Here is a 25,649-nt window from a genome sequence, read left to right as displayed (position 1 = left end):
GTGGGAGATTGACAGGTCTTTGGGGTCGCGAGGCTCTCAGCTTCCCACGTTTCCTTCCTCCCGTCTTCCTCCCGTCTCCCCCCCCCCCCCCCCCCCCCCCTCTCGGTCTGACTGTCAGTAATTACATCGGGGCTGTGCTCGGTTTGTCCCGACGACCCAGGAAGAGAGAGAGAGAGAGAGGGAGAGAGAGAGAGAGAGAGAGAGAGAGAGAGGGAGAGAGAGAGAGAGAGAGAGAGAGAGGGAGAGCACGGTGTAGAAGGTTACACATCAGTGGTTCCTGACAGGCCTTTCTGGTTTTTCATCTCCATCCTCCTTTTTCACCCCTCCATCATGTCTGGGTGAACTCTGCCCCCCCCCCTCTGGAGGAGTGATTGGATTCATTTCCTTATATATCTGTATATCAGGCTGTTTAAATACATCACTCGTGGCTCTATCAAGCTCATTTTTCTGCACCGCCTGTCTTTTATAGATCCGTGGTGTTGGTCCTGTTGTTGTTGTTGTTGTTGTTGTTGTTGTTGTTGTTTTATTGATTCAATCTGATGCCGGTGAAGCAGAAACATTTGTTTTGCTTGCGCTCCATTTTAATTCCCCCTATTGATAAGGCATCTATAATATGAATAGGAGCCCCTAATATAGTCAATACAAATCCTTCTTCTTCTTGTTCTTCTTCTTCCTCTTCTTCTTCTTATTCCTATTCCTTTTGTTCTTCCTCTTCTTATTCCTCTTCCTCTTCTTATTCCTATTCCTCTTCTTCTTCCTCTTCCTCTTCTTATTCCTATTCCTCTTCTTCTTTCTCCCTCTTCTTATTCCTATTCCTCTTCTTCTTTCTTCCTCTTCTTCTTCCTCATCTTCATCTTTTTGTTCTTGTTCTTTCTTCCTCTTCTTCTTCTTCTTCCTCATCTTCCTCTTCTTCTTGTTCTTGTTCTTTCTTGTTCTTTTTGTTCTTGTTCTTTCTTCTTCTTCTTCTTCCTCATCTTCCTCTTCTTCTTGTTCTTTTTGTTCTTGTTCTTGTTCTTTCTTCTTCTTCTTCCTCATCTTCCTCTTCCTCTTGTTCTTGTTCTTTCTTGTTCTTTTTGTTCTTGTTCTTGTTCTTTCTTCCTCTTCCTCTTCCTCTTGTTCTTGTTCCTTATTGTTCTTGTTCTTCTTCACCACGCACACCACCCAGCGACTGCTGTACCCAAAATACACGTTTTATTGACGGATGGAGTAAACTCTACAATTAATACATCAATCAAATGGAAAGTAAAGCTCGTGGGGCTGAACTGCACCGTCAGTGTAGGGTTGAATAAAAGTCAGTTAGGAGTCATTTGACTTCACACGAGTCAAATCAAATCCACCTGTTGGCAGGAAACTCAGGTGACACTCAATGAAATGACCATTCAAAAATATGAAATGTTTATTTCTATGTTTTAGGAAAGGAACCCACAGTTATTAGATGTCATATATTGCGATGTGGTGGATTATAATGAGAGAGATGCTTTACCTGAAAACTGCTTCTGAGTGTGAGAAGCTCTGTTTTATCCGATAGAGTTTGTTTTGATGTCCGGGAAAGACGGGAAACGGTAAACAGGAGGTCTCACATGGGCTCTTTTAATAAGTTCAACTTTCAATTCATGTTTTTGAGTTTATTGTACATTTAATGTAATCCAATTAAGCTGAAGAAAATATTAATTCTCCTAAAAAAAGACAAGATACAAATATCTTTCTTACATGAAGATTGGGAAGATTACTTTTGTTCCCCACTGCAGATTACAGGACGAATAAAAGCATGTAGTATAGGATCTAAACATATGAGCATGGCCCAATAGTGAAGCTATTTCTGGCACACAGAGATGGCATCATATCTCCTCACTGACAAGGAATTTAAAAATAAAATGGAGGCTGAGTTCAACAACAGTGAAACAAACCCTGAATTTCTCTGGGTGGATCTGAAAAAGCCTATATTATAATATGCACTATTATATGAGATAGTTAATCCTCTATTATAGGCTTAAATAAAATATATAAAGTTGTTTTTTTTCACGGCGTACCTGAAAACTTCAGACTTTTATTTATTTTATTTTCCATATATGAATGCAACATTATTTATTTATTTTATTTATGACCTTAACCAAAGGCCAGTAGTCCATGAAAGCACTATAACCAAGACACCAATGGATTAACACTCCGATTATAACTTAATCCCATCACTTTAAAAATAAATAAAGTATCCGGTCCCCGAGGAGGAAATTAAATGAGTCTTTTCTCAAACAACACACTGACATTGTGCATGCATAATAGTTTTGGGGGGCCGGTTATGGCTGCATGCTCCAGGACCTCTCAGGGTCGCGATGACTCACTCTCACTTTCTCACAACACCGACCCCCCCCCCCCCCCCCTTGCCGGTAGGGGGGCCGCTACTGATATCACAGCTGAGTGCTTAACCAACCCCCCCCCCCCCCTGCCTCAAAGTACACGATGACTTTGAGCCGATTGCCTGCAAACATCACCGCTTGTTTTTAAGTTTAAATGAAGTGTGTTTTACAACACTTTACAACGCTTTACAGCGCTTTACGGCCCGTATTGTATTAGTATCCGGCCCGGGTCTCGCTGTGTGTTAACCGGGTTCAGAAGGCTGTCTGTCTGCATTCTCTTGACCTCTTCCTGCCCCCTCTCCTCCCTCTCTCCTCTCCCGGGTCTGTTGATGTGCAGTCAGATCTCTCCTCCATCGTTCTCACCACTCCTGCATTTGCTTTCCTCGCCATTCGCCCTCCTTTTTTTTTTTTCTCAAAATGGACCCGCGGGTCGCAGACGGGGGGCGCCAGACTCTGACATCGGCATCGAACGCGTGTCACGCTGCCGACGCTCCACTCCCTGGGAGGAAGGGAATTGGGAAGGACAGACGGAGGGACGGAGGGATGGAGGGATGGAGGGAGGAATACAAAACACACATTCGTGTTGAGGGATTTAAATAATCGCGGATTAATCTAGCAAGAGAAAAAATTAATCGTGCTCTTTTCCCATATAAATATGCTCTCAACGTAATTGAAGACCAGAGTGGAGCTGCTGCCCACCGGCGTCTGTCTGGAGAGAGTCAGATACACAAAGCATGCAGCCTGGAGGGTTATAAATGATCAATGATCAATTATAGGTGTTTCCTTTTGCTTATAGTTCATAAACCCAAGCGCCTTAAGGACAATACAAAGTGAGTGCTTATCGGTGTTTGTTGTTTCTCTCTCCCCCCTCTCTCTCCCTCTCAGCGGCCTCCAGCTTCAGTTTCTGCCGCGCTTCCCTTGAGCACACGGTGTCGGCTGAGGAGTTGAGCTACCAGCTGCCGCGTCGCGCCGGAGGAGGAAGCAACCTGACGTGGCACGACGGCCGCGGCCAGAGGACCACGGGGCACACGCGCACCGTCAAGCTGCTGCAGCAGCCCGGCACAGAGGGCATCCAGGTGAGGGGAGACAGACAGGTAGACAGAGAGACAGACAGAGAGGTAGACAGAAGGCACCCAGGTGAGGGGAGACAGACAGGTAGACAGAGAGAGAGACAGAGAGGTAGACAGAAGGCACCCAGGTGAGGGGACACAGACAGGTAGACAAAGAGACAGGGAGAGAGAGAGACAGACAGGTAGACAGAGAGACGGGGAGAGAGAGAGACAGAGAGGTAGACAGAGGGCATCCAGGTGAGGGGACACAGACAGGTAGACAAAGAGACAGGGAGAGAGAGAGACAGACAGGTAGACAGAGAGACGGGGAGAGAGAGAGACAGAGAGGTAGACAGAGGGCATCCAGGTGAGGGGAGACAGACAGGTAGACAAAGAGACAGGGAGAGAGAGAGACAGACAGGTAGACAGAGAGACGGGGAGAGAGAGAGACAGAGAGGTAGACAGAGAGACGGGGAGAGAGAGAGACAGAGAGGTAGACAGAGAGACAGGGAGAGAGAGAGACAGAGAGGTAGACAGAGGGCATCCAGGTGAGGGGAGACAGACAGGTAGACAAAGAGACAGGGAGAGAGAGAGACAGACAGGTAGACAGAGAGACGAGGAGAGAGAGAGACAGAGAGGTAGACAGAGGGCACCCAGGTGAGGGGAGACAGACAGGTAGACAAAGAGACAGGGAGAGAGAGAGACAGACAGGTAGACAGAGAGACGGGGAGAGAGAGAGACAGAGAGGTAGACAGAGGGCATCCAGGTGAGGGGAGACAGACAGGTAGACAAAGAGACAGGGAGAGAGAGAGACAGACAGGTAGACAGAGAGACGGAAGAAAGACAGGACAGAGAGGTAGACAGAGGGCATCCAGGTGAGGAGAGACAGACAGGTAGACAAAGAGACAGGGAGAGAGAGAGACAGACAGGTAGACAGAGAGACGGGGGAGAGAGAGAGAGACAGAGAGGTAGACAGAGGGCATCCAGGTGAGGGGAGACAGACAGGTAGACAAAGAGACAGGGAGAGAGAGAGACAGACAGGTAGACAGAGAGACGGGGGAGAGAGAGAGAGACAGAGATGTAGACAGAAGGCATCCAGGTGAGGAGAGACAGACAGGTAGACAGAGGGCACCGAGGTGAGGGGAGAGAGACGGAGAGAGACAGGTAGACAGAGTGAGGAGAGACAGACAGGTAGGGAGAGAGACAGGGAGACAGAGAGACAGAGAGGTAGACAGAGGGCATCCAGGTGAGAAGAGACAGACAGGTAGGGAGAGTGACATGGAGAGAGAGACAGAGAGACAGACAGACAGGTAGACAGATAGACAGAGAGACGGAAGAAAGACAGGTAGACAGAGGGCATCCAGGTGAGGAGAGACAGACAGGCAGGGAGAGACACAGACAGACAGACATGGAGAGACGGACAGGTTGACAGAGAAACAGACAGGCAGGCAGACAGACAGAGAGACAGGCAGTCAGACAGAGACAGACAGGCGGAGAGACAGACAATTATTTAATTAGTTAGCATTTAGTGTTTTGTTCTTTAATTCTTTTATTTATTACAGCTGTTCAAGGAAATCAACAAAGTTTCTCTTGCTCCTGAAATAAAAGTCTTGTGAACCATTAAATATAATTAACACATAATATAATTAAACTTTCATTTTTTAAATTTAAATTATTCAAGCGCTGCACATTGAAGAAACAACGAATACTTTTACACGTTAAATACACCGACCATCTCTGGCCCGAGTGGTTTATTGTACGTTAAAACGTACGTTTTTATTGAATTACACAACGGCGTAATTAAAACAAAAGTAGTTTTTAAGAAGTCAAGTTAAGAAAAAATTATTTCCCCCTACAAGCACCGTTAGCTCACAAGGAGTGAGGTAACGGTGCTACGAGCACCGTTAGCTCACAGAGCTACGAGCACCGTTAGCTCACAGAGCTACGAGCACCGTTAGCTCACAGTGCTACAAGCACCGTTAGCTCACAGAGCTACGAGCACTGTGAGTTAACGGTTCTCGTAGCACCGTTAGCTCACTCCTTGTGCTACGAGCATCGTTAGCTCACATGGAGTGAGGTAACGGTGCTACGAGCACCGTTAGCTCACAGTGCTACAAGCACCGTTAGCTCACAGAGCTACGAGCACTGTTAGCTCACTCCTTGTGAGGTAACGGACGGTGCTCGTAGCACAAGGAGTGAGCTAACGGTGCTACGAGAACCGTTAGCCCACTCCTTGTGAGCTAACGGTGCTACAAGCACCGTTAGCTCACAGAGCTACGAGCACTGTTAGCTCACTCCTTGTGAGGTAACGGACGGTGCTCGTAGCACAAGGAGTGAGCTAACGGTGCTACGAGAACCGTTAGCCCACTCCTTGTGAGCTAACGGTGCTACAAGCACCGTTAGCTCAGTGGTACAGTGGTACAGTGGTTTAAACACGCGTGTCCCGCGTGTTTAAAAAGAGAGAGAGAGAGAGAGAAATCAAAAAGATAAAAAAAGAAAGAAGAGTCTTATTTGTTATTCCTTTTTGATCTAAAACAGCCTCCTTCCTGGCTCCGCCCCCCCTCAGAGGGCAGAGGTAATTTTTTCCGTCTCCCCGATGCCTTTTTTAAAGAAAGTTGTGCCGGGGCTGCACACCGTGAGCCTGTGAGATGTACATATACACCGCGAGATTGTTCAATAATTCATAAAAAGACTGCCCCCCCCCCCTCCTCGGCTACGAAACGGCTATAAAAGGCTTAATAAAAGACGAGTGGGAAGCTGTTTCCGTGTGATTACGCAGCGACGGGATAATTAAAAACTCCTCTGTGCCATGAGAAGGACGGCTTATCGCCTCCTCGTGGCAACGAGGCTCGCCGTGCATTATTCAACGACCGGGAGAGCGGTCCGGCTCTCCGGGGCCTCTACCGGCGCACCTCTAGTTTAAAGAGTGTGTTTGTGTGTGTGTGTGTGTGTGTGTGTGTGTGTGTGTGTGTGTGCAGGCCAGTCCTCTCAGGAGTGATGATTAGATTATTCACTGGTTGTGCACACATCCGCTGTAATGAGGAAGCCAGTTAATTGAAACACATATACGCTTCTGTACATAAAGGTGGCACCCGGGTGATCTTCCTTATCAGTTTAGCAGAGCTAATAGAACACATTATGCACTCCTGTGCAAACTCCTGCGCACACACACACACACACACACACACGCACAGGCAAGAGATAGAAACTGCTTTACGGTCTGTTTGACTCTTAATGACCATAATTTACTAAATGAACATCATTCTGTATTGAAGAAGACTTGAAACTAGAGATTGAGACCAAAAACTAATGTTTACAATGTTTACTGAGGGAATAAATCAAGAGAAGTAGAGTCATTTATATAGACTTCTATACAACCAGAGGAGTCGCCCCCTGGTGGTCAGGAGAGAGAATGCAGCTTTAACTCATGAAGCATAGACTTCTATACAACCAGAGGAGTCGCCCCCTGGTGGTCAGGAGAGAGAATGCAGCTTTAACATACGAAGCATAGACTTCTATACAACCAGAGGAGTCGCCCCCTGGTGGTCAGGAGAGAGAATGCAGCTTTAACACACGAAGCATGGACTTCTATACAACCAGAGGAGTCGCCCCCTGGTGGTCAGGAGAGAGAATGTAGCTTTAACACACGAAGCATAGACTTCTATACAACCAGAGGAGTCGCCCCCTGGTGGTCAGGAGAGAGAATGCAGCTTTTAGGAACTTCAGCATTGGCTTCACAAGCGGAGTCTTTCTGCAAGCCGAACGCCGTTAGCACCATTATCTTCAAGGCGCCGACTCAACATACACGACACTCCCAATCTCGTACATCGCGCCATCAATTTGTGCAATTTGTAAACGGGTGAATCAACGTGGACACACACACACGCCGGCAGCCACCGAGTCCACGATGGCCTAAACGGTCCGTTACGTATGCTGCTGCAGGTGGAACTGTACGCAGGCCGATCGGCTGATAGGGATTTTCAGAAAATAATGACTCATTGTGTCGGTGGCATCCTTTGAAGCGGCTGTTGTTTGGGAAGCCAGATGGTGTGTGTGTGTGTTTGTGTGTGTGTGTGTGGGTGTGTGTGTGTGTGTGTGTGTGGTGGTGGCTCATTTAGCTGTCTGACACACAGGCCGGTGGGTGAACCTTTTAGATGAGACTGGGGAATAGGTGGAATAACAGAGACACAATTTAGGAGGTGAAAGCAGCCGCATGTGTCTTCTCTCCCCGATACCAGAACCCGGCCTGCGACTCGTTCACTAAGTTACATGTACATTTATAACACACACACACAACACACACACACACACGCACACACACGCGCGCCTCGGCGTGTTGCCGTCCTGGTGTTTTTTCCAAGAAGAGGAGACACGATGTCCTGCTTTAAATCCAGGTGCTCACGATGGATGTTTTGCACTTTGAATAATGAAAACTGCAGAGCTTCATTAAGATATTAAAAAAAGGACATTTTAGTGAACGATTGAAAGAGAACCCTCAATTTTGCAATTGAGCTTTTCAGGGGGTCCGAAGTGTAAAAATCACAGTATTTGTACTCGTCGAATGTTGTGGTCACGTTAAATGTGTGTGCAGATCAGACGTCACTCGTATACGCAGCGTTCTTGTGAACGTCGACACTCTTTCCAGTTCACAGCTCTTTCCAGTTCACACTCTTTACAGTTCACGCACTCTTTACAGTCCACGCACTCTTTACAGTTCACACACTCTTTACAGTTCATACTCTTTACAGTTCACACTCATTACAGTTCACACTCTTTACAGTCCACACACTCTTTACAGTTCACACTCTTTACAGTTCACACTCTTTACAGTTCACACACTCTTTACAGTTCACACTCTTTACAGTTCACACTCTTTACAGTTCACACACTCTTTACAGTTCACACTCTTTACAGTTCACACTCTTTACAGTTTACACACTCTTTACAGTTCACACTCTTTACAGTCCACACACTCTTTACAGTTCACACTCTTTACAGTTCACACTCTTTACAGTCCACACACTCTTTACAGTTCACACACTCTTTACAGTTCACACTCTTTACAGTCCACACACTCTTTACAGTTCACACTCATTCAGTTCACACTCTTTACAGTCCACACAATCTTTACAGTTCACACTCTTACAGTTCACACTCTTTACAGTTCACACACTCTTTTACAGTTCACACTCTTTACAGTTCCACACTCTTACAGTTCACACACTCTTACAGTTCACGCACTCTTTACAGTTCACGCACTCTTTACAGTCCACTCACTCTTTACAGTTCACACACTCTTTACAGTTCACACTTCACACTCTTTACAGTTCACACTTTACAGTTCATACTCTTTACAGTTCACACTCTTTACAGTCCACACACTCTTTACAGTTCACACTCATTACAGTTCACACTCTTTACAGTCCACGCACTCTTTACAGTTCACACTCTTTACAGTTCACACACTCTTTACAGTTCACACTCTTTACAGTTCACACTTTACAGTTCATACTCTTTACAGTTCACACTCTTTACAGTCCACACACTCTTTACAGTTCACACTCATTACAGTTCACACTCTTTACAGTCCACGCACTCTTTACAGTTCACACTCATTACAGTTCACACTCTTTACAGTCCACGCACTCTTTACAGTTCACACTCTTTACAGTTCACACTTTACAGTTCACACTTTACAGTTCATACTCTTTACAGTTCACACTCTTTACAGTTCACATTTTACAGTTCACACTCTTTATAGTTCACACTCATTACAGTTCACACTCATTACAGTTCACACTCTTTACAGTTCACACTCTTTACGGTTGACGCACTCTAGCTAAATGATGCAACAGGAAGCTGCCAGGGACCAAGTGGGGTGGAGAGGGGGAGAGAGGGGGAGAGAGAGAGAGAGATGAAGAATGGTGTGTCAGGATCTGGCCGGGTCTCTGGCAGGAGCGCAGAGCGATGGAGCGAGAGAGAGAGAGAGAGAGAGAGAGATTTTTTGATTTTTACAAAACCTTTATTTTACATAAAACAATACGAACAAACAGACACATTGTAATGACATTAACTAAATAGAACAACAAATAGATCCTCAACACCATCTGTGTCCCTGGAAGGTGGTCCTGAGACCCCATCCAGATTAAAGTCTCTGTGGAGTCGGGAGCTTCCTCTTCTTCACCTCCTGCAGCATCTCCTCCACGTCCTCGTCCTCCGAGCAGGGAAGCCACCGCCAACACGCCTCCCAGTCCAGGACCGGCTACCTCCATCCGCCTCCTCAGGTCGCTCCCCTGGGTCTCCGGCCGTTGTGTGCTTCACCTACACCACCCTCCTTTAGCTCTTCCTCAATTTCCTGCACTATTTTTTCCCAGACCGAGGCGCTCCCTTAGTTGTAAAGCCTTTCCTCCCTTCACCGGCCATGTGGCGCTGAATAGAGCTAGAGAGCTTCTCTATATCGGAAACATTTTCCTCTGTCCTCACTCCCTTCCTGGTCCTCTTATCATGGAGAAACCACTTTACTCTGCCAAGACTGTACCCTCTTAGGGAATCACTGCCCCCAGAGGATCCAGATTCAGAATCATAGTCCTCCTCCATACTAGATTCAGACTCCCCATCCCCGTCCCCTTTTCCCGAAGCTCCTTTCTTCGCCTGTGAACTTTCCCCTTCCTACCTGCTCTTCCTCTTCAAACGGTGAGCCTGAAGCTCCTCCTCACCCTCCTCCATGCCAACCTCACTGTTTGTCATGTTTGTCAACATGACAACTGCTTGTCATGTTGACGACTGCGCACAATTTTCTTTCCCTCCAGCACCCACCCGACCACCCTGCTGAACCCCACCCGTCCCTCCCTGTCCTCCCAGCCCCTCTTGAACCCCATCTTCACCCTGCTGGGCCCCACCCAGCCCAGCCCCTCCTGAACCCCATCTTCACCCTGCTGGGCCCCACCCGTCTCCCCCTGTCCTCCCTCCGACCCCATCAGGACCCTTCTGGTTCTGTCCCTCAGGAGCCGCTTCACTAGAAGCGTCCCGCTCAGCTAACCTCTTGCTTGGGCACTCCCTGGCCTGATGCCCCTCTTGTCCACACCTGAAACATTTATCGTTTCCAGAGGTCACGTACAACACACAGTCAAAGGTCTCGACTTTGGTCCTGATCACAAAGTCGAGCTCCTCACCCTTGTTGTTCAGGACCATGAGGAGCTGCCTCCTGTGAGACACAACGTGCTTCTGCAGGGGAGACCTGCACCCCGAGGAGACCTTCCTCACCTGCGACACCACCTGCCCGTGTCTCACCAGCTCTCTGAGCAAAACCTTGTCCCTGATAAACGGAGGCACATTGTCCGCCGTGACTCCCACTGCAGAACCGGCACCACCGTGTCCTTCACCACGATGCCTTTCGCCGCCACTAGGCTCACCTTCTCCACGCTGTCGAGGAAAATCACGACCGCGCTGTTCATGCGGGCGGCGGACTTCACGCTGCCGTGACCCACCACCAGACTGCAGTCCTCCACGGAGCACGCGAAACACGGCGCAACCCGTACACCGTGTCTCCGCGTCAACCAGCTGAGATCCATGACGCCGCGCTAGCATGCCGTTAGCACGCCGTGTAGCACGCCGTGTAGCACGCCGCCAGCACGCCGCCAGCACGCGACGGCCGGCTGCGCCAACACTCACACAGAAAACCCCCTTGCGCACACAGTAACACCCCAGTGACACTACCACATACACTACTCTCTGTCGACCACTTTCACCAAGAAAAACACACAAAAACCACTATCTACTCACACAACAACGCTCTCAGCTCATAACCTCCATGCTCACACTCAGAGAGAGAGAGAGAGAGAGAGAGAGAGAGAGCGTACGGGGGGGAGGAGTGTTTAGTAAACCTGTGGAGAGATGAAGTGACAGCGGGGGAGAGGCCGGTTGGTTGAGATACCAGCGTGGATTCACTCAATAAACACTCACTCTGCTAATTGGTGACGCCTCATCGATCCAGAGAGACAGAAGGAGCGACTTCCCCCTCGCTCCTCGGACCTTCGCCTAATCTCCCCGGTTCAGTTGCACCGCAGAACCACCTGCTTCGGTTTCGTGGGGGAAAAAAGGTCTCGGCTTGATTCTTTGTCCATTTAAAAAAAAGAGTGTGTGACACCACAGGCTGTGTGTAAGAAGTGGACGTCGTCATGGTTTACAATGTTTACTGAGGGAATAAATCAAGATAAGTAGTGTCATTTATATAGACTTCTATACAACCAGAGGACTCGCCCCCTGGTGGTCAGGAGAGAGAATGCAGCTTTAACACATGAATCATAGACTACTATACAACCAGAGGAGTCGCCCCCTGGTGGTCAGGAGAGAGAATGCAGCTTTAACACATGAAGCATGGACTTCTCTACAACCAGAGGAGTCGCCCCCTGGTGGTCAGGAGAGAGAATGCAGCTTTAACACGTGAAGCATAGACTTCTATACAACCAGAGGAGTCGCCCCCTGGTGGTCAGGAGAGAGAATGCAGCTTTAACACATGAAGCATATACTTCTATACAACCAGAGGAGTCGCCCCCCTGGTGGTCAGGAGAGAGAATGCAGCTTTAACACATGAAGCATAGACTTCTATACAACCAGAGGAGTCGCCCCCTGGTGGTCAGGAGAGAGAATGCAGCTTCAACACATGAAGCATAGACTTCTATACAACCAGAGGAGTCGCCCCCTGGTGGTCAGTAGAGAGAATGCAGCTTTAACACACGAAGCATAGACTTCTATACAACCAGAGGAGTCGCCCCCTGGTGGTCAGGAGAGAGGAATACAGCTTTAACACATGAAGCATAGACTTCTATACAACCAGAGGAGTCGCCCCCTGGTGGTCAGGAGAGAGAATGCAGCTTCAACACATGAAGCATAGACTTCTATACAACCAGAGGAGTCGCCCCCTGGTGGTCAGTAGAGAGAATGCAGCTTTAACACACGAAGCGTAGACTTCTATACAACCAGAGGAGTCGCCCCCTGGTGGTCAGGAGAGAGAATGCAGCTTCAACACATGAAGCATAGACTTCTATACAACCAGAGGAGTCGCCCCCTGGTGGTCAGTAGAGAGAATGCAGCTTAACACATGAAGCATAGAACTTCTATACAACCAGAGGAGTCGCCCCCTGGTGGTCAGGAGAGAGAATGCAGCTTCAACACAATGAAGCCGTCACTCTGGCCTTCACTGTCTCTACCTTTTATTCATCATGACAGGATAAATGCTGTCTACTAATAATAATAATAATTTCTTTGTGAGCTTTGCAACACTGATTTGAATGGAATTCGATTTCCCCTCTCAGGTCCTGACGAGTCACCTGTCAGTGTTCATGAATTCAAGCACAGGCAATGGGAAATGTGTGGCTCATGTGCGCAGAAGTCAAGGCGGAAGAAAGATCGAAGGCAGGAAACACGAGGGAGCGAGGAGAAGAGGGGGAGGAGGGAGGGAGGGAGGAGGCAGGAGGGAGGAGGCCAGGAGGGAGGAGGAGGGTGTCAGGCAGGCAAAAGGATACAATTATGAGCATCAAGTAGAGTGGAAGATAAGAGACATGATAGAACAAAGTAAGCAGGAAAGGACAAATAAGCTGTTGGAGGAAACAAACGGAATGATCAATAGAGAGTATGTGTGTGTGCTCGGAAGCAGGAAGACAGGAAATAAGTAATGGTTTTTGTTGCCTGAACCTAACTGAGTATTTCACGATCTTTCCTGAACCTAACTATTTCACGATATTTTCCTGAACCTAACTGAGTATTTTACGATCTTTTCCTAAACCTAACTATTTCACGATATTTTCCTGAACCTAACTGAGTATTTTACGATCTTTTACTGAACCCAACTGAATATTTTACGATCTTTTCCTGAACCTAACTGAATATTTTACGATGTTTTCCTAAACCTAACTATTTCACGATATTTTCCTGAACCTAAATGAGTATTTTACGATCTTTTCCTGAAACTAATTGAGTATTTTACGATCTTTTCCTGAACCCAACTGAATATTTTACAATCTTTTCCTAAACCTAACTATTTCACGATATTTTCCTGAACCTAACTGAGTATTTTACGATCTTTTACTGAACCCAACTGAATATTTTACGATCTTTTCCTGAACCTAACTGAATATTTACGATGTTTTCCTAAACCTAACTATTTCACGATATTTTCCTGAACCTAAATGAGTATTTTACGATCTTTTCCTGAAACTAATTGAGTATTTTACGATCTTTTCCTGAACCTAACTGAATATTTTACGATGTTTTCCTAAACCTAACTATTTCACGATATTTTCCTGAACCTAACTGAGTATTTTACGATCTTTTACTGAACCCAACTGAATATTTTTTACAATCTTTTCCTGAACCTAACTGAATATTTTACGATGGTTTCCTAAACCTAACTATTTCACGATATTTTCCTGAACCTAACTGAGTATTTTACGATCTTTTCCTGAACTTAACTGAGTATTTTACGATCTTTTCCTGAACCCAACTAAATATTTTACGATGTTTGTATTTAGCGATCTTTTCCGAAACCTAAATAAGTAGTTTTCTTGCCTAAAACAAGCTAACTAAGTTGTTTCCCGTGAAGTTTATTCATAAACGATCGCATCCATCTGACGAGCAGAAATTGACACGTGCTGCTGGATTTTTTTCGCAGTGAAAATCAGGAGTAGCGTTTTAACACAAACGTTAAAAAACACAACTTTGACTTCCTGTTCCAGACACAATGATGCCGACTACAACTTATCATCACATAAACCTTTAACATTTTATTTTCTTGAGGATAGCTTAATTAAAGTAATATTCTTCTGGCTGCACCTTTACAGTCATATTGTATTCTAGATGGTATGGAGGCCTATATTTTATTGTATCGTGTGTGTGTGTGACGGCTGAATAAAAAACACTATTTTCATTCCCCCTCTTCCTCTCCATCCTCCTCCTCTCATTAGAACTCTGCTCCATATACAGCCTCCTCTTTGTCTATTCTCCTGTACGTAATGAATGAGAGAGCTCCTCCCCGCCTGGACAGAAGTAGGTCTCGGGGAGGAGTCGGGGGAGGTAGTGGAGGGTGAACGGGGGACGGACCTCCAGAACTGGCCAGAGGAGATACAGTCTGATGGATGGCCAGAAAGAGCGAGGGAGGAGAAGAGGGAAGAAAGGGATGACGGGGAGCTATCGTTCCATTTTCCTTCCGTCTGGCTTCTCCGTGATGAAGGCCATTACTCACACAAAGAGCACAGTCTCTCTCTCGCTCTTTTTTGTTGTTCCTTGTTCCCCCTCTCTATCTGACTGTCATCTGTCATTCTTTCTTTTAAGTAGTTTTTAATGACCTCTCCAGTTAAATATATTCAAAAACTAATTAAAACCGTATCTGCATCTTGTTAGAGGGTACCAAAAGATGCTTCAGTGGATCTGAAGTCCTTTATTTTCTCATCATCTCCGGCGTGCATCTCCGTGTCCGTCCGCGGGCCGGCTCTCATTCCGCTGCAGCGAACCGCAAAGCATTGTGGGTGGCCGGGGTACGATGATTTAAAGTCACAAGCTAACACAGCTGCTTCATACTAGTACTCAATGAGTATGTAACGTTAGCTGCCTACTAGAATGACCGTTCAACACAACTTTACCAATTTTTCTTCATTTTCTTTTTAATGCAAAACAAAAAAAAGTGGATCTGGACTGCCTTTGTCAAGGTTTAAAGGAGTAATAAAGTTTTTCCAACATGTGCATTCCGATGTAATTAATTGATTGATTCCTTTACTCGCGGAGGGGAAAGCTGAGAAAAAAAACCCCACCTGGCGCCACCAAATAATGACTCTTTTATTTTTTTATTTTGTGTAAAAGTGCTTATTCAAAAGAATATCTTGAATATCCTAGAAAACGTCTCCCCGGTGTGTAAAGCATGATTAAGGATCGATCCGATATTTACAGAAATCATGGCCATCAAAAGATGAGGCAACATCTTGACCCCCCACCACCCCCCGCCCCCCATCTCTCCCAACGAGCCGTAAAACATTCGGGTTATTAAAATGTCCTAGAAAGTATGTGTGTAATTAGAAATGAGCAAAATACACCGTAGCGGAGGAAATGGAGTTGTTTTCAATCAAGTCCGACAAAGCAGAACGCACTTAGCCGGAGCTCGATGGGGCCGCTCGGTGCTTAGCAGAGCCCATTACGGTCAGATATGAATAGTTATGAACATGTGTCCATCACTTGGAAGGTGTTCTGTGAGCTGCGTGTTTTAACAAGAGAGGAACATTAGATATCGAGCTGTACGAGGAGTGCGTGGAGGTTGCGTTCATGTAGCGCCTGACATTTCAGCATCCCATAATCCATTAAATGCAGTCGGTTATGGAGCGGAACGTCTGGCAGCAGTTCTGTGTTTTTCTGTTGAGAATCAGCCAAAAGCCTTTTGTTGTGGAGTTGGCACAGTCAGGCATGAATGAATGGATTAGATATGAGACTAAGATGAGAGAGAGAGAGTTGTGTTTCCTGCTCGTATGAACTGGCTGTGACTTTGTTAACGTTCATTTTAATTCCCCGCACAAAGCCGTGATGCACAAAGAGGAGCGTGACATCTTTACGGGGCGAGGAGGCGGCAACGTACGGGTCTAAAAGCTGCATTCTCTGTCCTGACCACCAGGGGGGCGACTCCTCTGGTTGTATTAATACCATTCTATCCCAAGCCTATTTTATATATATATATATATATATATATATATATATATATATATATATATATATATATATAGCCACTGCTAGCCTGCCGGCTGTTATGCTAGCCTGCCGGCATTTAGCTGCTAGCCCGCTGGGTCTCGCCTGTTGACGACGGTTTCTTCTGCCCCCCCCCCCCCCGTGTGTGTTTCAGCTGCGCCCGGGCGAAGCCTTCACCGTGTACCACACCAGCCCGACTCTGTCCAGCCTGTCCAAACCCGTGGTGCTGTGGACTCAGCAGGACGTCTGCAAGTGGCTGAAGAAGCACTGTCCTCACAACTACCTGACCTACGTCGAGGCCTTCTCCCATCACGCCATCACAGGTACAGTAACCGTAAGAGTCGTTGCCCTTTGACCTCTGCTGCTTCAATACCTCACACGAATGCCATTTCAGATCTCCTCTTGGACAACACCCTCCACCTACACACACACACACACACACACACACACACACACTTCCGGGTTAACAATGCTTCCAGCGTCGCAGTTACAGAGGCTCAGAATCTGATCATTTTTTATTTATGTATTCTCAAAACCGAGAGCGGCAGAAAGACGGAGGCTTAGATCCAATTATCATCGTGCGTTCACATTTTTCCCTTTTTTGCTTTATTTATATATATTTTTTTGTTGCCGTTATTAGCCCCTGTGTTCTGTTGTGCAAATGTTGTCTTTTTCTTTTGTGTGTGTGTGTGTGTGCGTGTGTGTGTGTCGGTGCGTACAACACCCAGAAGGATCCTGGACCTCAGAAATGAATTCCCGGTCCGTATCATCGTAGTTCACCGACCCAAAAGTAATTGCGTCTCTCGCGTAGCGAGCGGCGCAATCACAGAGCAACAAGCTGCCCGGGGAGATCAGTGTATAGCTTCTAGTGTGTGTGTGTGTGTGTGTGCGTGCGTGTGTGAAGATTCGTGCTTCCTCTGTTGGACTTTTATCAATTCTCACTGCCACCGTTTTATATTATTCCGCCGGGTCTTTATTGTCGTCATGGAAAGAAGACCAGATTTAGATGGCGTGAGAAAGAGACGGTTGTGTGCGATGTGATTATGATTGTGTTGCAGCGCACAATGACGTATGACTTCCTGTATCGCACACTGGGGCGAGCCGGGTCTGGCTCTGGCGTGTCGGGCGTTTTTGACAATTTTGAGTTTGCTTCGTGCTTCTTTTCAGGGAGAAAAGGAGCTTTTTCAGCACAATAAGTTCTTATTATTTAAATGCAGGTTCTGTATTTGTAAATATGTATTTTGTGGCATTATTACTTTTACTGAAAGTGATCCGACTTAACTTTTGTAAGTGAATAATCAAATAACCTACTTTAATGGTAATAAACTTCCTGTAAAGGTCATGTGACTTCACGTCACTTCCTGTAAAGGTCACGTGACTTCACGTCTCTTCCTGTAAAGGTCATGTGACTTCACGTCTCTTCCTGTAAAGGTCACGTGACTTCACGTCACTTCCTGTAAAGGTCACGTGACTTCACGTCTCTTCCTGTAAAGGTCACGTGACTTCACGTCTCTTCCTGTAAAGGTCACAGACTTCACGTCACTTCCTGTAAAGGTCACGTGACTTCACGTCTCTTCCTGTAAAGGTCACATGATTTCACGTCACTTCCTGTAAAGGTCACGTGACTTCACGTCTCTTCCTGTAAAGGTCACGTGACTTCACGTCTTTTCCTGTAAAGGTCACGTGACTTCACGTCACTTCCTGTAAAGGTCACGTGACTTCACGTCTCTTCCTGTAAAGGTCACGTGACTTCACGTCTCTTCCTGTAAAGGTCATGTGACTTCACGTCACTTCCTGTAAAGGTCACGTGACTTCACGTCTCTTCCTTTAAAGGTCACGTGACTTCACGTCTCTTCCTGTAAAGGTCACGTGACTTCACGTCACTTCCTGTAAAGGTCATGTGACTTCACGTCACTTCCTGTAAAGGTCACATGACTTCACATCTCTTCCTGTAAAGGTCACGTGACTTCACGTCACTTCCTGTAAAGGTCATGTGACTTCACGTCACTTCCTGTAAAGGTCACGTGACTTCACATCTCTTCCTGTAAAGGTCACGTGACTTCACGTCTCTTCCTGTAAAGGTCACATGACTTCACGTCTCTTCCTGTAAAGGTCACATGACTTCACGTCTCTTCCTGTAAAGGTCACGTGACTTCACGTCACTTCCTGTAAAGGTCATGTGACTCTCCGCTATCTAAAGGTCGTTCTTTCACCGTGAAGTCTCTACCTTCCTCAGCCCTTCGGGTCGCGTCTCAGACGTTTTTTAAGTGTCGGCGTTGCCCGGCAACAGACGGCGTTAATAGGCAATTTATTTCTAAGCCAAATTGAGAGAAAACGATCTCCACTTTTGTTTTCGTCTTTTTTTGTCTTCGACAGCGCGACTTCCCAATCTGAGGCAATTATTAGGAGCTGGATCCAGTGTGAGGGGAGTGAGCTGAGCTGTGTGCACACACACACACACACAAATGCACAAACACACACACACATGCATACACACATGCACGTTGACCCTCTGTGGCCGCTTCACTGCAACATGAGCAGCGATGCCACGGCTAGTATGGAGAGAACCTGAAGATGTCTTTTCTGACACAGAATCTGGTGACATCAAATGGTTTATTGTATATATTTATATATTTTAAATGAGAAAGGTAGAATTAAATAGTTTTTGATGAAATGTCACAAATTTCAAGCTTAGTTTCGGTCGCTTTTTGTGTTGAAAGATGAAAATTATGGCAGTTTTTAGTCTTTCTGTCTGAGATGATCAGAAGAAGTTCAAAGTAAACATGATTTCCATATTTTCCATCCTGCCCGGCGGGTTTGGTTTTGACCTTTTTTTTTATTTTTACACTCAGCTCTAATTGGAATAATAATTGCGTGGATAGATGTCTACTTTTCTCTACTTGAAAAACTAAATCCTCCTCCTCCTCCTCTTCCTTCCTCCTCCTCCTCCTCCTTCCTCCTCCTCCTCCTCCTCCTCCTCTTCCTTCCTCCTCCTTCCTCCTCCTCTTCCCCCTCTTCCTCTTCCTCCTCCTTCCTCCTCCTCTTCCTCCTCCTTCCTCCTCTTCCACCTCTTCTTCCTCCTCCTCCTCTTCCTCATCTTCCTCCTTCCTCATCCTCTTCCTCCTCCTTCCTCCTCCTCGTTCATCGTCCTCCTCCTCTTCCTCCTCGTCCTTCCTCCTCCTTCCTCCTCTTCCTCCTCCCTCCTCCCCCTCTTCCTCCTCCTTCCTCCTCTTCCTCCTCCTCCCCCTGTTCCTCCTCCTTCCTCCTTTTCCTCCTCCCTCCTCCCCCTCTTCCTCCTCCTTCCTCCTCTTCCTCCTCCTTCCTCCTCCTCTTCCTCCTCCCTCCTCCCGCTCTTCCTTCCTCCTCTTCCTCCTCCTTCCTCCTCCCCCTGTTCCTCCTTCTTCCTCCTTTTCCTCCTCCCTCCTCCCCCTCTTCCTCCTCCTTCCTCCTCCTCTTCCTCCTCCCCCTCTTCCTCTTCCTTCCTCCTCTTCCTCCTCCTTTTCCTCCTCCCTCCTCCCCCTCTTCCCCCTCTTCCTCCTCTTCCTCCTCCTTCCTCCTCTTCCTCCTCCTTCCTCCTCCTCTTCCTCCTCCTTCCTCATCCCTCCTCCTCCTCCTCCTCCTCCTCCTCCTCCTGGCAGGTCGGGCGCTGCTGCGTCTGAACGGGGAGAAGCTGGAGAGGATGGGCATCGTCCAGGAGACGCTGAGGCAGGAGGTCCTCCAACAAGTCCTCCAGCTGCAGGTCCGAGAGGAGGTGCGCAACCTGCAGCTCCTCAGTCGAAGTGAGTGGCTGTGTGTGTGTGTGTGCGTGTGTGTGTGTGTGTGTGTGTGTTTCCTTTTGTGTGCAAAGAGGGTGGAGAACATAAAGAAAGTAGTGGCAGTAAGTTGGGTGGAGGCAGTCTGAGGTCACGCGTGGTGCTGACACCAAAGTGGCCGCGTGGTGGTTTTTTATTGATTGGCGGGCTTCGGTGAACGTGTTTATTATCCATGGATGAGCCGGCTGCCTCCATCACCGCTGACTCCAGGTCAGCGGCGCGTCGTGCTCGTTGTGGGCGCTCGGAGTGAATCGTTTTCCTTCTCTGCTGGATTCCTAAAACAAATTGTTCCCCTGGAGGTTGCAGACGCTACGGCTTGGAGAAGAGTCTCTTGAATTCAAGTGCAAACGTGTATATATATATATATATATATATATATCCATCTCAATCGATCATTTCTGTCCCTTTTCTGTCCCCAGAAAGCTTTTTTTTTTTTGTAAACGCAACATCGACTGCGTTCTGAGATCAGAGATCTTTGTGAAAGCTCCACAAAACCCCCGCGTCAATATAAGTGTGTGTGTGTGTGTGTGTGTGTGTGTGTGTGTGTGTGTGTGTTAGAGCGAGTGAGACCGAAAGAGGTGGATGGGATAAAAAGATAAGGAGCCTAGACAAGAAGCATAGACTTCTATACAACCAGAGGAGTCGCCCCCTGGTGGTCAGGAGAGAGAATGCAGCTTTAACACATGAAGCGTAGACTTCTATACAACCAGAGGAGTCGCCCCCTGGTGGTCAGTAGAGAGAATGTAGCTTTAATACATGAAGCATAGACTTCTATACAACCAGAGGAGTCTCCCCCTGGTGGTCAGCGGAGAGAGAATGCAGCTTTAACACATGAAGCATAGACTTCTATACAACCAGAGGAGTCGCCCCCTGGTGGTCAGTAGAGAGAATGTAGCTTTAACACATGAAGCATAGACTTCTATACAACCAGAGGAGTCTCCCCCTGGTGGTCAGCGGAGAGAGAATGCAGCTTTAACACATGAAGCATAGACTTCTATACAACCAGAGGAGTCGCCCCCTGGTGGTCAGTAGAGAGAATGCAGCTTTAACACATGAAGCATAGACTTCTATACAACCAGAGGAGTCGCCCCCTGGTGGTCAGTAGAGAGAATGCAGCTTTAACACATGAAGCATAGACTTCTATACAACCAGAGGAGTCGCCCCCTGGTGGTCAGTAGAGAGAATGCAGCTTTAACACATGAAGCATAGACTTCTATACAACCAGAGGAGTCGCCCCCTGGTGGTCAGTAGAGAGAATGCAGCTTTAACACATGAAGCATAGACTTGGACACTTCTATTATTGGAGCAATGCAAATGTGATTTTTGCCAGTTCAGCAGACTCTGAGCAATAAGGGGCCGGCTAATTGTGTGGCCTCATAACACACCTGAGGTTCACAGGGTTGGAGGGTATTCAGAGGTGGTGGAAGCAGCTGAAGGGGCGATAATGATAATGGGGGGGGGGGGGGGGGGGGGGGGGGGTTTGGGTGCAGAGTGTGGCGAGGTGGTAATAAGGCAGCAGAGGAGGGCAGAGGTGCTAAAGATCCGGAGCGAGTACCGGAACATGGAATATAAAATGTAGACTATAATAAATAACTTCTGGCCAAATCCTCCTCAAACCCTGCACTTTATACTTTATATACACTGTATGCACTTTCATTTACATTTTTTTACATTTTCATTTCCTTTATTATTAAAATTTTTAAATGTAATATGCCATGCTATTTAATTTTTATTTTATTGTATATTTGTAATAAAAAAAAATGCTGCTGCTTCAAGGAAATTTCCCCTGGGGAAAGTAAAATATAATATAATGTAAAAAAAAAAAGAAAGTAAAATATAATATAATGTAAAAAAAAAAAAAAGGTTTAAACAGAATGCTATTAATTTTTGACTGAGGAACACGAATAAAACATTTTAAAACGCTTCTATATTCAGACTTTTGTATGAATTATCCAGTAAACTGCAAAAGTTACGTGACGAATAAATCAACGCTGACTTCTCTGGCTCTTTTTTTTGCCGACCTTTTCACTTCCTCTTTCATCATTTATTACGCGCGCAAAATGCACAATTATCTCCCGGGATACATAAGAATTACGTGTGCATCAATCTCGAAGACGAGCAAATTGTGGAGCGTTTGTGGAGAAGAGACGGTGACGGGGGAAGTTTATTAAAATCTGAGAGACTCTGTTTTTTTTTTAGCTCTTCTTCTCTTCCCCCCACCCCCCCCCCGAGAGATCCTGCAGACACATTTTACAATCCTGGTGTGATTCAGCCTCGCGTCGCGCCGCCTGTCAGGTCTGATTCATCTGCGGTGGGTTTTTACCCCCCAAAAGATTAAATATTGATCTCACAATAACTGTTGAAAAGAGGGAATGAAAATACAAAATAAAATAATCAAGCTCGAAGTTTGTCTCCGAGACGGTTCCAGGAGTCTATGAGGGGCCAAAATTATACAAAAAAGAAGGATGGAGCATGGAAACAAAAAAACTGAGGGATTTGAAGATGGAGAGGGGGAGTAAAAAAAGGAAGTAAAGAGGACACAGAGGTGAGATGTTTAACGGATAGAGATAAATGTGTGTGGGGGAGGGGGGGGGGGGTGACAGATCACAGAGATAAAGAAATGAGACGAAGGCGAGAGGTTAATGAAAGAACACGGAGAGCCAATGAAAAGCTCGGCCTGATAGTGTGGAGCCACAGTCCTATCTTCTTCTTCTTCTTCTTCTTCTTCTTCTTCTTCCTTCTTCCTTCTTCCTTCGTCTTCTTCCTACTTCTCCTTCTCCTCCTCCTCGTCCTTCTTCTTCTTCTCCTCCTCCTCCCTCTTTTCCTTTTTGTGTTTCGGGACAAGCGACACTCGAACCCCCGGCCTTCGAATGGAAAAGACGGTGTTGTCCTCGGTTGTCGGGCATCTTCTCGGTTGTCGGGCATCTTCTCGGTTGTCGGGCATCTTCCTCGGTTGTCGGGCATCTTCCTCGGTTGTCGGGCATCTTCCTCGGTTGTCGGGCATCTTCTCGGTTGTCGGGCATCTTCTCGGTTGTCGGGCATCTTCTCGGTTGTCGGGCATCTTCCTCGGTTGTCGGGCATCTTCCTCGGTTGTCGGGCATCTTCCTCGGTTGTCGGGCATCTTCTCGGTTGTCGGGCATCTTCTCGGTTGTCGGGCATCTTCCTCGGTTGTCGGGCATCTTCCTCGGTTGTCTGGCATCTTCTCGGTTGTCGGGCATCTTCCTCGGTTGTCTGGCATCTTCCTCGGTTGTCTGGCATCTTCTCGGTTGTCGGGCATCTTCCTCGGTTGTCTGGCATCTTCCTCGGTTGTCGGGCATCTTCTCGGTTGTCGGGCATCTTCCTCGGTTGTCTGGCATCTTCCTCGGTTGTCGGGCATCTTCCTCGGTTGTCGGGCATCTTCCTCGGTTGTCTGGCATCTTCTCGGTTGTCGGGCATCTTCCTCAGTTGTCGGGCATCTTCCTCGGTTGTCTGGCATCTTCCTCGGTTGTCGGGCATCTTCCTCGTTTGTCGGGCATCTTCCTCGGTTGTCTGGCATCTTCTCGGTTGTCGGGCATCTTCCTCGGTTGTCTGGCATCTTCCTCGGTTGTCGGGCATCTTCTCGGTTGTCGGGCATCTTCCTCGGTTGTCGGGCATCTTCCTCGGTTGTCTGGCATCTTCCTCGGTTGTCGGGCATCTTCCTCGGTTGTCGGGCATCTTCCTCGGTTGTCGGGCATCTTCCTCGGTTGTCTGGCATCTTCCTCGGTTGTCGGGCATCTTCCTCGGTTGTCTGGCATCTTCCTCGGTTGTCGGGCATCTTCCTCGGTTGTCGGGCATCTTCTCGGTTGTCGGGGATCTTCCTCGGTTGTCGGGCATCTTCCTCGGTTGTCGGGCATCTTCCTCGGTTGTCGGGCATCTTCCTCGGTTGTCTGGCATCTTCTCGGTTGTCGGGCATCTTCCTCGGTTGTCTGGCATCTTCCTCGGTTGTCGGGCATCTTCTCGGTTGTCGGGCATCTTCCTCGGTTGTCGGGCATCTTCCTCGGTTGTCGGGCATCTTCCTCGGTTGTCTGGCATCTTCTCGGTTGTCGGGGATCTTCCTCGGTTGTCGGGCATCTTCCTCGGTTGTCTGGCATCTTCCTCGGTTGTCGGGCATCTTCCTCGGTTGTCTGGCATCTTCTCGGTTGTCGGGGATCTTCCTCGGTTGTCGGGCATCTTCCTCGGTTGTCTGGCATCTTCCTCGGTTGTCGGGCATCTTCCTCGGTTGTCTGGCATCTTCTCGGTTGTCGGGGATCTTCCTCGGTTGCCGCGGGGACATCGTCCCGGTTGACCTTGCGCTTGTTACCCGGGGACCCGCTGCAGCCGAACCCTCAGCTCTGAACTGTCTCATTAGTGATCCTTTTAAACCCTTTTGTTATTTTAGAGACGTGTTTCCTCTTCCCGGTTTGGATCTACCTCCACGGGGGACGATCTCCATGCACCTGCATCACTCTCTCACTGGTCGTATAGCTCTGTGAGTGAGTGCAGTGTGTTCGGTGTGTGACGCCTCGTACTGAATCAGGAAGCCCGTACGCCTCGTACTGAAACTGTGATTGCGAAGGCAGGAAGTGTCCGCTTCACGGTGCCTTAACAGAGACAGTCTGAGGGGCGATGTGATGTGAGAGCTAAATACTTACACTTCAAAGCTGCTCCAGGGGGGGAAACCTTCATATTGTATTGATTATATCGTCCTTGTGGACGATAGCGGTAGTGCGTCCACACTCCAGAGTACCTTTTTAGACCACATCCACACTACAACGTTTTTTATTTTAAATGGCGTTTATTATAAATAATCTCCAGGGGTAGAAACCTTCATATTGTATTGATTATATCGTCCTTGTGGACGATAGCGGTAGTGCGTCCACACTCCAGAGTACCTTTTTAGACCACATCCACACTACAACGTTTTTTATTTTAAATGGCGTTTATTAGAAATAATCTCCGTTCGTACTACCTTCACCTGAAAAGGTAGCGAAAAATTACGTTTTTAAAACGTAGTCGTGATGGAAACTTTCTCATTTTACTGCAGCAGGGGTCTGACAGTCCTGCCCCGTGTAGACCTTGTTCTGGTTCTCTTCGTGCCTCCTTATTCTCTCTGCTGACGGTTTTGTTTGCTTCCAGGTTGTGGAGACATCAGTATCCAAGTGAATCCTAATGATGTACCCCTCCTCTTTTTTCTCCCCCCCCCCCCCTCTTTCTGCAGCCTCTTTTGGAAACTTCTCCTAGCTCATCTCTCAGGAGCCATTTGGCATCCCTTCTCCTCCCTCCCCCTCCTGACACAATACATGTCTTGGAGCCATGGAGCTCTGCTGTCTTCAGATATGTGAGCAGAGGATTGACGAGTGAAAGAGGGGGGGGGGGGGGGGGGGGAGGACGAGTCTATAGATGACATGCCAACCGGTCTGGAGGACTCCCAATCTGGTTCACTGAGACCGAGACAGTCGACAAAGCTCCCGCCCCCCCTGAAGGCAGAAGTACCCACTGTAACATAGCGATACGATGTAGAATCCACAACCCTAGTGATGATGTAGGCCCGTCTTGTCTCATCTCAATCAGAACACTTTTTGGCATAGTTTCATACGACCTTCACCTTGGAGACCTCACCTTGGAGACTTCACCTTGGAGACCTCACCTTGGAGACTTTCACCTTGGAGACCTTCACCTTGGAGACCTCACCTTGGAGACTTTCACATTGGAGA

General features: G+C 47.3%; 1 protein-coding gene across 1 annotated transcript in view; it reads left to right on the top strand.

Annotated features, from left to right (window-relative positions):
- Positions 1 to 25,176, top strand: part of samd10b (sterile alpha motif domain containing 10b) — a 50,103-nt gene extending 24,927 nt beyond the window's left edge. Inside the window, exons 3-6 of the mRNA XM_034538142.1 lie at positions 3,174 to 3,430; positions 16,281 to 16,449; positions 19,765 to 19,905; positions 25,154 to 25,176. Of these exons, the coding sequence (XP_034394033.1) occupies positions 3,174 to 3,430; positions 16,281 to 16,449; positions 19,765 to 19,905; positions 25,154 to 25,176 (590 nt within the window). The remainder of the gene's footprint in view (positions 1 to 3,173; positions 3,431 to 16,280; positions 16,450 to 19,764; positions 19,906 to 25,153) is intronic.
- The last annotated feature ends 473 nt before the right edge of the window (positions 25,177 to 25,649 follow it).

Source organism: Cyclopterus lumpus, chromosome 7 (assembly GCF_009769545.1).
Source record: "Cyclopterus lumpus isolate fCycLum1 chromosome 7, fCycLum1.pri, whole genome shotgun sequence".
Taxonomy (NCBI): domain Eukaryota; kingdom Metazoa; phylum Chordata; class Actinopteri; order Perciformes; family Cyclopteridae; genus Cyclopterus; species Cyclopterus lumpus.
The sequence above is the reverse complement of the archived record's forward strand: the minus strand, read 5'-3'. Positions and strand labels throughout refer to the sequence as shown.